Below are 11,857 nucleotides of genomic sequence, written 5' to 3' on the forward strand. Positions count from 1 at the left end.
ATGACTCATCTTTGGGTTTTCGTGGAATTGTACTCTACAGGGGGATTATATTTATCTAAAGCGTGTTTTTATTACGGACCGAGTATAATATTGAGCTTAGGCGCTATTTTCGAGGTCATTTTTCATCAAATTTTTTTTTTACATAACGTTTTAATTTACGAAAGCCGAGCATTAGTCCAGTTTTCATCTTACGTTGTTGTTCTGGCGTCGGCAGAACTAGACAACCAACGAGATAAAAATTGGAAAAGGTTGGTAACAGGAAGAAGGAAAAAAGTTTTACCAATAATATCACCGGTTCTAGAAACGGCTTACCCTAATCTCAACCGCCCTCTTCCTCCTCTCGTCCCTAGATTTTCTACCCGCCAGAAGCTCCTCTCGCAATCCATGGCGAAATCCAAGCCCCCGTTCTCAATCCCAACCCCTTCATCTCCTCTCTCTTTTCTCTCTCATCATCTTTTCTCCCGTCTAGAGAGAGAACAGGGAGAGAGAGAGAGAGAGAGAGAGAGAGGGAAAAGGGAAAAGCTTTATACGTTTTAACATCCCATGGGCGGCTGCTGCTCTGTCCCCTCCCCGACCGGCACGAAAACTCCGGACGAAGACGGACGTGTCGGATGTGCAGCGGGAGGTGGAGATCATGAGGGCGCTGCCGGATCATCCGAACGTGGTGAGCTTGCGGGAAGCGTTTGAGGATAGGGAAGCCGTGCATTTGATCATGGAGCTTTGCGAGGGTGGGGAGTTGTTTGATCGGATTGTGGCGAGAGGGCATTACACGGAGAGGGCGGCCGCGGCGATCATGAAGACCATTGTGGAGGTCGTCCAGGTAATTGATGGGCGTACCGAGTTGAAGATCGAGAAAAATAACTTGCAACGAAAATACATTTGTTTTCAATAAAATATGCAAATCCAACTATTTTGGCAGATGGCCAAACTCTAGATTGGAATGAATACGTACAAACAGTGGATTTGAGGTTAATTTTCTGCAATATATTTTACATGCTCCATTTGCTGCATTTACAATTGCAACATACGTGACAATCCAAAAGTGTTATTATTTTAGAGAAGACTTCACAAAACTATCATCATTACTTGGACTATTATAATTTGGGGAAACTATCATATATAAACTTCCTAATTGTTAAAAAAATATCACAGACAATTAGAGCATTATATGGTAATTTTGTGATAAATACCCGAATGACAATAAAGTAAAATTGACGGAAGTTAATGAGAACACCTAACATTCACGATTGTTTTGTAAATCATAAATAAAATTTATGATATTTTTTTCAGGGATAGTTTTATGATAGTATATGATATTTTTATGTTGATTAGAGAAATTGATCCATCATCATTACTATACAGTCAACCAATCTACAGAAAGGTCAACCTCCAAATTTCATTGAAGTAGTTCGTCGTTTCATTAATCGTTCTAATTAATTTGTAAGATCTTCGAAATATCTAAAATGGTTCCTTTCTGATTTGCATTAATGTTTTCTGTAGCACTGCCATAGTCATGGGGTTATGCATCGGGATCTGAAGCCAGAGAATTTCTTGTTTGCAGATAGTTCAGAATCCTCTCCATTAAAAGCAATTGACTTTGGCCTCTCTGTGTTCTTTAAGCCTGGTATGCCTATCAATTTCTTGCATTGATATAGAAAAATATATTTATTTGGGCTTGAGCTAGGCTACTAATAGTATCTAATGTGTGGGTATTATCAAGTCAAATTTAAAATTCAGATAAAATTTGAAATCCGTACCATTGAATGTGATATGCTAAACTTCAACCGTTTAGAAATAAATTTTTAACCGATTTCACCTTGTTTTGTCCATGTCCCATATGTTGTCAAAATCAATGGTTCAGAAGCTTTATTTTTTACAAATTGACATTTTGATTAGAAACGAGTCGAATATTGTAATCTCTGTTTTGAAGTAATCCATGTGTATTACCACATGTTCAATGGTACGGATTTTCGATTTTGAAAATCCGAATTCTAGATTTGACTTGATATAACCACACTTTAAATACGATAGTAACGTAGCTCAACTCTTTATTTGGTTCCTGAACAAATATATTTCACTTCCTGGTTGTTTTTAGGCCAACGTTTCAATGAAATTGTTGGAAGCGCATATTACATGGCGCCTGAAGTTTTGAAACGGAATTATGGACCAGAAGTAGATATATGGAGTGCTGGGGTTATTCTCTACATCCTATTGTGTGGGGTCCCACCGTTCTGGGCAGGTACTTTTATTTATTGCTAAGGAGCTCTGATTTGGTTTAATTCCGGATAGAAGCCCTGTAGTTATATTGTTGCAGATAGACTCCCCGAGTGAATTTTTTTGTCAAATAGACCTCCTTAGGTTAAAAAAGTAAAAAACAAATTCACTCAGCGCAATAATAGAACCACAGGCGGTCTATTTGTCAGAGGGAGGGAGGGAGGGAGAGAGATTTTTGACGAATAGATTTCCTTAGGTAAAAAAAGTAAAAAAACAAATTCGCTATAGACCTCCTTAGGTAAAAAAAAAGTAAAAAAAAAACAAATTCGCTCAGGCAGTCTGTCTGCAATAATAGAACTACAGGGGGTCTATTTGTAACCCTTCTGATCTCAACTTGCATTCAAGCACAATGGTGGTATTTAGACTCAAGTCAGTTTCTAATGGGCCATGCTGCTGTATGCAGAAACTGATGAAGGAATTATGCAGAAAATTCTTCATTCAGATTTTGATTTGGAAAGGGAGCCTTGGTCGAAGATCTCCAATAATGCAAAAGATCTTGTGAGGTGTATGCTTGATCGAAATCCTGACACCCGGTTAACTGCTAACCAAGTTCTTGGTATGCATTGTCTCTTTTCAGTATATTCCTTTCCTGAAATTTGATTTCATACTAATCGACACTCAGGATAAATTTATGAAGGGAATAATGGTTATAAGGTGATGACTCATTTAGAAAAATGAGCTAGCAATATTCCTTGGTTGCTCATTTAGCAATAGAGTGGTGAGGTCCATGCGATTTGATGTGACTAGCAACGTGGGTCTCACTATAGAGTATCTCTTGGTTGCTCATTTAGCAAAATGAGCCGCCATACCAAACCCATTATTTCCTTTTATGAAACAATAATTAAAGATCCAAAATCTAATCCCTTTGCATCATCTAATTGTTCATACACTATTCAATTTTTGTAGAACATCCTTGGCTGCTGAATGCTAATGCGGCTCCCAATATTCCTCTCGGAGAAGCAGTTAAAACGAGGCTTAAGCAGTTCTCAGCCATGAACAGATTCAAGAAGAAAGCCTTAAGAGTAAGCTTCCTTTTGTTCGCATTTACATCTTTGGGAAGTATATACTTATGCTTCAATTATTTATATTTACGGCGAAAACTCTTATCTTCTGTTTTCTATAGATGGTAGCTGAGCACTTACCTGTAGAAGAAGTAGCTGGAATCAAGCAGTTGTTTCACATGCTGGACACTGACAAGAATGGCAACTTGTCACTTGAAGAACTTAAGACGGGCCTCCACATATTTGGACATCATGTTCCAGATCTTGATATTCATACGCTTATGGAAGCGGTTAGTCATCTTCTTCTTCTTGCCTTCCATTTGTGAGCTTAATTGCGGACAGACACCCTGTACTAACGTTGTTTTGAACTTAAAACAACTTAGTACCTCTCCAGTTTTGTTGTCGCGGATAAAACTCAGAGTGAACTTGTTTCTGACTCATTTATCCTCAGGGTATCTGTTCGCGAAAAAAAAAAAACAATTCTCTTTCTTTGAGGGTAAACGAGTCATGAAGTTTCACTCTGGGATCTATCTGCAACAAAAAAGTAGATGGATATTAACCCTTCATTTTTTTAGAACTAAAATGTCTAATAATGTATTTCTTCCATCATCCTTAACTTTGGGTTGAATCGTTACTTACACCTCTACTTTACGTACACCTCTACTTCAACGATGATGCAAACATGTTGCAGGCAGATGTAGATGGAAATGGAACTCTTGATTGTGGGGAGTTTGTAACGGTAACTGTTCACTTGAAAAAGATACGCAATGAGGAACACCTACCTAAAGTATTCAGCTACTTTGACAAGGATGGTAATGGATATATTGAAATCGAGGAATTGGCAGAAGCTTTAAAAGAGGATCACCGTGGTCTCAGCGAACAAGCCATCCGAGAGATCATCCGTGATGTTGATGTAGATAAGGTCATCACTGTCTCCATCTGTTAGCGCCATTTTTCTCTGTTTTTCAAGACATTTTGATCATGCTTCTTGATATAATTATTGACCTCATCGTTCTAAAAGTTACATCTGTGCTATACCTTTTTTTAGACATGTCTATTAACTTCTGAGAATCCTATTTATAGAATTTAATTATTGGCCTTATACTGATCACATACAATATACTTTCTCACGTATTAATGCTGTATATCCTGCCGTTCCTGCAGGATGGTCGTATAAGCTACGAAGAATTTGTGATGATGATGAGGGGAGGATCAGATTGGAAACATGCGTCGCGCCAATACTCACAAGCACTGTTGGATACTGTCAGATTGTTGAAAGATGGTTCTTTGAGGACAAAGCTGGTGATGCCCTAAGCATGAAGACCACTGAAAAATGGTTGGTTGATAAAAATCCTTTCTAAAGGACTAATTAGCACCAAATCAACCCAATTTACATTTTTCGCTCATTATTCTTTTTTGTAAAATTCCCTTTTTGGCTAATTATGTCCCAGTTGTGATCGATTCGTCATTGCTTCGACGTAATGAAATGGAACAATTAATTACATAGTTCTCCATTTCCCCATGCAACTCTCTCTCTCTCCAAAATCACAGCAGCTCTTTCCTCTCACGTTCTCCTCTCTCTCTCTCTCCTCCATTTCCCAAAAGCTTGAACCAGCCCCCTCTCTCTTCCTCTCTCTCACCACCACAAACACCACTAACTCCTCACCGAGCTCCTCCAACTCCACTGCCCCTGAGCTCCCTCCGACGAACCGAAGCCGCTCTGACGAACCGAAGACGCTCCCTCAGACCCGACGCCGTCAACCTCCTCTCCATCTCCTTCGCCACCTTCAAACAACCCAGATCCGAGCTTCTCTCATCCAAGCTTTCGCTGGAGTGAATCTGGATTCACTCCATTGAATCTGGATTATATTGAAGCTCGATTCATTGGAGTGAATCCAGATTCACTGAATTGAATCCAGATTTAGTGAACTGAAACTCGTTATCAAACAATAGCAAATCTGCAAAAATAAAAAACAAAAAGAATAAGAAACTTATGGTAAAAAACAAGCTATAAAATTTTAAACCATGATAAGATTTCACATTTTACAGCAAAAAGTTACGATTTTTATGGTAAAAAACAAACACCTCACATAACTGAATCTGGATTCACTGCAGTGAATCTAGATTCACTCATGCGTTTATTTCTTCGAACTTACAGCACATGCATTTATTTCTTCAACAATTCATTAAAAACCATCCTAACCATCCAAGCTTTCGCTGGAGTGAATCTGGATTCACTCCAGTGAATCCGGTGGATTCACTCCAGGGAATCTGGATTCACTCCAGTGAATCTGGATTCACTCCAGTGAATCTGGATTATATTGAAGAATAAGAAACTTATGGTAAAAAACAAGCTATAAAATTTTAAACAAAAAGAATAAGAAACTTATGGTAAAAAACAAGCTATAAAATTTTAAACCATGAAAAGATTTCACCTTTTACAGCAAAAAATTACGTTTTTTATTGTAAAAAACAAACAACTCACATACTGAATCTAGATTCACTGTTGTGAATCGAGATTCACTTATGCGTGTCTTTGTTTTTTAACTGGTTTCTTCAAAAAAAAAAAACTTTTCAGACTAAAAGGTGAACTATTTCACCTTTTACAAGATGTTGAAGACAGAGAGAGAGTTGAGCGAACCTTGGAGGGTTGACGGAGCGGATCTACGGGTTCGGCGTTGGCGTCGTCGGAGGTGGATGATGGCGAGGTGGCAGGGGGTGGAGGAGCTCGGATCTGGGTTGTTTGATGGTGAGAGAGAGGAAGAGAGAGAGGGCTGTTTCTTTGAGGCTTAATTTTTTTAAAAAAAAAGCTGGATTGTGGTTTGGCAATTGCTTAATGCAATTATTTTTATGGTTAATTGCTGGTATACCCCATGTATTTTCGCCCAATTGCCATATACCCCTCGTAGTTCAACTGTTGCAAACAGACTCTGGAGAAATTAAAAATTATTATTTGACAAAAAGACCTCATGAGGATAAAAGAGCCAAACATTTCACTCAGGAGATCTATCTGCAATATTAGAACTATAAGGAGTCTATATGCAATTGAGCAATAGCCCAGAGGGTCTAACTGCAAGTATGTGTTCAATTGTACTTACCAACACTCAACTATTGATTGAAGATATAAAAGGGGGAGATATGCAACTTACTCAAAGAGAGAGAGATATATCTGCAGCAGCTTACTCAGAGGGAGAGAGAGAGAGAGGTTTTACTTTTTATCTAGAGCGAGAGAGAGAGGAGAGAGCAAGATAAGCTTTACTTTTTGTCTATCGACAAAGATGTGCATACTTCAAAATGATGTTGAATGAGTCCAGTGCATTTTATTAGTTGAAATTAACAAGCCAATAAGCGGATAGAAAGTTAAAATTATTGAGAAGCAATTAATTCTAATGAAACTAAAACAAGTTGTCGACAACTTTGACCATTTCCTGAGAAATTATCATATCTTTTCTATTAATTACAGGAAAACAGCTTTCAAATTTAGTAAATCAATATCAACATGGTACAATTTGTTGTAACTTGCACAAATTCATCATGATTTAATGGGATTTTTTATAGAAAAAAAATATCATACTTTTCTATTTTGATTTGTTTTCGTAAACCTTTACTAGAGTTCCTTGTTGTTTATGCTGTTTTTTCTTTAAAAATCGACGTTGGAGAATTTCTTCTTCTCTCATGTTATGGGTAAATATCAGAAAACTCCCCCTAACTTTGGACTGTTAGCAGATAGCTTCCCATAACTTTCAAAATATTAGGAAGCTATTTAATTTAGGGGTTTTAATGCATTATTAGAAAATGCCCTTAACTTTAAGATTTTATAAGAAACCCCACTAAGTGTGTAAACCACAATTTTTACAGGTGAAAATATCTCTGTGCCGTAATTTTTCCCACCAATGTGAAAATTGTTGTTAAAGTTGTTTTGTGGACTTTTTTTTAAAGCTAAGGGAGCTTCTCGGATAACTCCTTAAAATCCTTAGGGGGTGTTAGTCAATTGGGACATTTTCATGTAAAATGGGATAATTGTTGAAATGGAATAATTTTTTACTAGTGGGATATTTTAGTGGGATAAATAGGAACAATTTTGTGAAGTGAGATATTTTGATAAAATAACGTAGGATAAATTTTTATAATCATGAAATATATATTTATGCATTTTGAAGATATAAATACTATTTATGTATTTTAAACTTACTATTATTGATTGATAATTGCTTAAAAGAATGTTCTTTACTAACTTTTGGTTAGACTATAAGATATTAATAATTATTATTATAATGATGGTCTAATGATGGTGATAACCATAGTAGGAAAGAAGTAAAGAAAAAAAAAGAAAAATAAAAAATAAAAAATAACAAAATAAATATGAGTTCTAGTTTTTTACCACCTAGTTCTAAGCTAAAACTTGAAATAATTTGAGAGACTAGAACTCTCATTTTTGTATAGAAAATAAAACAAGTGGGATAATTTTGTACCATTATCCCAATTCTAGTTTTGTTATAATTCTACTTGACTAACACTGTAAAATTTTATTCTAGTTTTAGTTCTATGTGACTAACACCTTAAAAATTTATCCCACAGATTATCTCAGTTTCAATTTTAAGTTCTATGTGACTAACCCTCCTAAAAGAGTTTTCTAGTATTTTGAAAGCTACTAGGGTTATCTCATAATCGTCCAATGTTAGGCCATGGGAATGTTGCTTTAATATTAACTTTGTTCCTAGCATCAACCACCGTTTTGTTTTGGAAAATTTTCTTCAAGGTCCCAAATCTAGAAAAGTCATGTGCCCTAGGCCGAGATACTTTGACCCATATGCTAAAGCCCTTAAAAATCCCCAAAAATATGATCGAACCCCCATAAACAACCTCGTACCCATTTTTTGGCCCACACACCCGAAAATTCCCTTCGCTCTCTCTCCAACCTCGATAATCTAGATCCGGAGCTGGAGATCGGTCGCGGTCGCAATTAAGGTGACTTGATGGCGGTTTTGGGGGGAAAGTTTGGGAATTTCCCTCTATTATATCTCCTCTTAACCCATTCTTGTGTGAATATAGTCCATTTATGGTGGAAAGACCACATTTATGAACTTAGGGTTTATGATCTTCAACCCCCCTCTTATCCTAACATTCCCTTCATTACTCATCTTAAATCCTCTTTACTTAGGGCAGAGAAACCTCTGATTTGCATAGTGCCCTTGAGTGGGAAAGCGGTGTTCTCAATGGTAACGTCTTCAACATCTTTTTTTGAATTTAAGTTTGATGTGGTTGAGAGGTTAAAGGTTCCATATGACGCATTATCAATGGTGTATAAATCTGAAAGGAACCCTGATCTCAGTTTTGAGATTGAGAATGAAGATGATTTGAAGTGTATGATGAAGTATAACCATAATATTGGGTGTGCAAAGATCCGTATCCGAGTACTATAGATGTAGATATTTCCAAATCTCAAAACACTTAGAAGGAACCTCTTGAAACGTAAGTTATCGTTAAATTGTTGAGAAAATTGTGAATTATGTGATTAAAATGTGGAGAAATGACTAGAGAATTGTTTCAGGTTAAATGTTATATATGATTGATACATGTTAACTATTTAGCACGGTTGTTAAGCTTTACGGGATATGTGTTACTTTTAACGGTGCAGAAGTTAACTACTAGCTGTCTTCATTATTTTAACAAAAATATTTGTATTTGTACAGCATTATAACTATATTGAAGTCACAGTTTATTGATAGCACTCCTGTCGCAAGTCATAGTTCAGAAAGGATTCCCACTGATAATCCTAGTGGTGGCAATATAATGCGATCCAATGACATTATTAACAACATAGTGATGAGTCCTACTTGGTGGCATAATGCATTAACTGAAGAGGATCAAGAATTTGAAAGCGCTAATGAATTAAGTTTGGCTTTGATATACTATTATATGTCCAAAATGTTTGATTATGAATTTGTAAAGAACGAACCAAAACGTATCCATGTTTATTGTCGATATAAAGAAACTTATGAGTACCATTGGATGTTGTTTGCTTCTCCTGTTAAGAATGAAAAGAGGCTTTCAATCAAGAAGTTTGTGAATGAACACACTTGTGGACAGCAAGGGAAAAATGCAAGTCGTTCAAGGGCATCCCGTAAATTTATTGCAACACAATTGCCACTTCTAAAGATCTGTCAAGAAATCTGCCCTATTGATGTGCAAAAGGATTTCCTCACAAAGTACGATCTTAGAATTGATTATAGTAAGATACGGTGGGGGTAAAGAGAGAGCACAAGAGAAGCTGTACGGAGAAATATATCAGTCGTATGTTCAACTATGATGGTAAAAATTTGAGCTTTATTGTTATAAAGTTTTAATATCTTCTAAGTATGATAGGCAAATATTAAGACTAACAATTAATATGTGAATGTTGCCAAATGTTTGTTAAGTTACACATATAACATGTTAAGTCTATTGGTGTTACACTGGTAACATGTTACATTTCGTGGTTTGCTTGTTAAAACACATTGCTAACATGTTAACGTTTGCTGTTTACTTGGTAAAAGTCATCAGAAACATGTTAACTTTCGCCGCTCTGTTGTTAAGTTACACTGATAACATGTTAACTTAACTTTCGATGTTTGCTTGTTAATTTTTAGGTATGAATGCATGGTAAAAGAGACAACCAGGTAAACAGAATGAATGAATATTTTCAAGACTCTTTATTTGTTACGCTGTATGCATCAATGGTTTCTTGAGTGGATGCAGACTCCTTCTATTTTTGGATGATACTTTTTTGAATGATTGATATAAAGGTATACTCCTTTGCGCCATAACATACGATGGGGACCAAGAGATATTTCCCATAGCTTATTGCATATGCGGTCAGGAGACTTTGATGAATTGAAAGTGATTCCTCCAAGGTCTGTGGTCTATACTTTATGAGAGGCCTGACTCATACAATCCTCCTCACTAATTGGTTATAATTTCGGATGCGAACAAAGAAATTAAAGAATCGGTGAACGGTGAAAGAATATTTTTCAGAAGCTCTATACTCTAGATGTGTTCTACATCTCGTTGAAAATTTTAGGTTAAAGATAAAGAACTTAGGTATGAAATCGAAATACACTCATGTTTTGGGAAACTTGCTCCAGTCTACTTGTTATAAATACACTATAGCAGAATAGAATGATTATATGAAAGAAATATATGATATTAATCTAAGGGCATATAACATTGTTGTTAACTGCTCTCCTTATTAGTAGACAAATGCATTCTTTCCCGGAATTAGGTAACATTGTACAACACATGTTAGCTTTGATTAATTAACAATGAAGATTTGTATCGCTAACGTTAAGTTTTGCTCATAACTATTAACTTTCATAATGAAACTATTAAAGTTTGTAGTATAACTGTTAACGTTCAACCTAAAACTATAAACTTACATTGTTTATTTGTTAACTGTCAACCTATAACTGTTAACTTACATTGAATAACTATTAATGTTTTCCTAATATATTTTCAGGTATGGGTACTTAACATCTAATGTGGCTAAGTCTTTTACTAATTGTACAAGGGAGGCTAGATTACTACGAATTCTACAAATGGTTGAGCATATTCGTAAACAAATTATGGCCCGCATGAATAATCATCGAGCACTTGTTGATAAATAGAGTGGATATCTCTGTCCGCAAGCAGAGATAGTGCTTAAAGAAAATATATATAAAGGTCATCCATTGGATGTTAAACAACCTGCAAATAAAATGTTTGAAGTGCAATCCCATAAAACTACACATGATTTGGAGAAGAAGACATGCACTTGCCGGGCTTGGGACGTCATGCGAATTCCTTGTAAACATGCTTGTATGGTCATTTTGTATATGAAGAGAGACGTTTACTAATATTGCGATTGGTTTATGTCAAAGTATTTAAAAGAAGTTATGAGCCAATTCTCTTTCCCATACTATATTTTTGAGAAGCGTAGTGTAGCAAGGGAGAAAAAGAACACGGTGTATCAATAATAGAATCATTTATAAACGTCCTTTAAAATGCTCTCGATGTCACACCAAAGGTCACAACTGAGCAACTTGCAACGAACCGATCGCTAATTGATATTAGGGATGCGAAATACTTTTAGGCAACAAACTAATCGCTGATTGATATTAGGGATGTGAAACACTTTTGTATGTAATAGCTATATATATGAGCTGTAATTCTTAGCTATATATATATGAACTGTAACCAGAATTTGATAACTAAATGTGGTACAAAATTGCTATCGCATTAATATGTTAACTGTAATTCTTTAAAGTAAACTATAAAAAGTAGCAGTTATCTATCATGCTCATGTGTGGCCATTCTCCTGTAACATGTTAACCATAATATGTTACATATTAACTGAAACAGGTAACATGTTAACTATAATATGTAACATGTTAGCCATAATCTATATCATGTTAACCAAAATTTGTAACATGGTGACCATATTCTGTATCATGTTAACCTTAATTGATAACATGTTCCTTTTAAATACAATACTAAAATAATAAAATAGCTATATAAATATAGTTATAATTATATAAATTAATGTCAATCTACGATGAGTAGCATAT

The 11,857-nt window shown here is 35.7% G+C and overlaps 1 protein-coding gene across 4 annotated transcripts; it reads left to right on the top strand.

Annotated features, from left to right (window-relative positions):
- Positions 584-11,107, top strand: LOC109824256 (calcium-dependent protein kinase 29-like). 4 transcript variants are annotated; one of them, XM_020390812.1, is made up of 9 exons: positions 586-820; positions 1,501-1,624; positions 2,096-2,239; positions 2,678-2,830; positions 3,181-3,296; positions 3,398-3,565; positions 3,967-4,197; positions 4,440-4,611; positions 10,771-11,107. In XM_020390812.1, exons 1-8 carry the CDS (start codon positions 635-637, stop codon positions 4,587-4,589), a joined length of 1,272 nt encoding a protein of 423 aa, XP_020246401.1. In that variant the 5' UTR covers positions 586-634; the 3' UTR covers positions 4,590-4,611; positions 10,771-11,107. The 4 variants fall into 4 exon arrangements, with proteins under 4 accessions (XP_020246404.1, XP_020246401.1, XP_020246402.1 ...); XM_020390815.1 differs by lacking the exon at positions 10,771-11,107 and having other exon boundaries at positions 584-820; positions 4,440-4,736; XM_020390813.1 differs by lacking the exon at positions 10,771-11,107 and having other exon boundaries at positions 703-820; positions 1,512-1,624; positions 4,440-4,736.

The sequence above is a fragment of the Asparagus officinalis genome, chromosome 9, assembly GCF_001876935.1.
Source record: "Asparagus officinalis chromosome 9, Aspof.V1, whole genome shotgun sequence".
NCBI classification, from domain to species: Eukaryota; Viridiplantae; Streptophyta; class Magnoliopsida; order Asparagales; family Asparagaceae; genus Asparagus; species Asparagus officinalis.

Bases quoted from the DNA above. Each gene is read 5' to 3' on its own strand.
- LOC109824256 (XM_020390815.1), top strand. From the start codon at position 635: ATGAGGGCGCTGCCGGATCATCCGAACGTGGTGAGCTTGCGGGAAGCG. The intron at 3,566-3,966 runs GTTAGTCATCTT...AACATGTTGCAG, and splicing joins TTCATACGCTTATGGAAGCG to GCAGATGTAGATGGAAATGG. The intron at 4,198-4,439 runs GTCATCACTGTC...CCGTTCCTGCAG, and splicing joins GTGATGTTGATGTAGATAAG to GATGGTCGTATAAGCTACGA.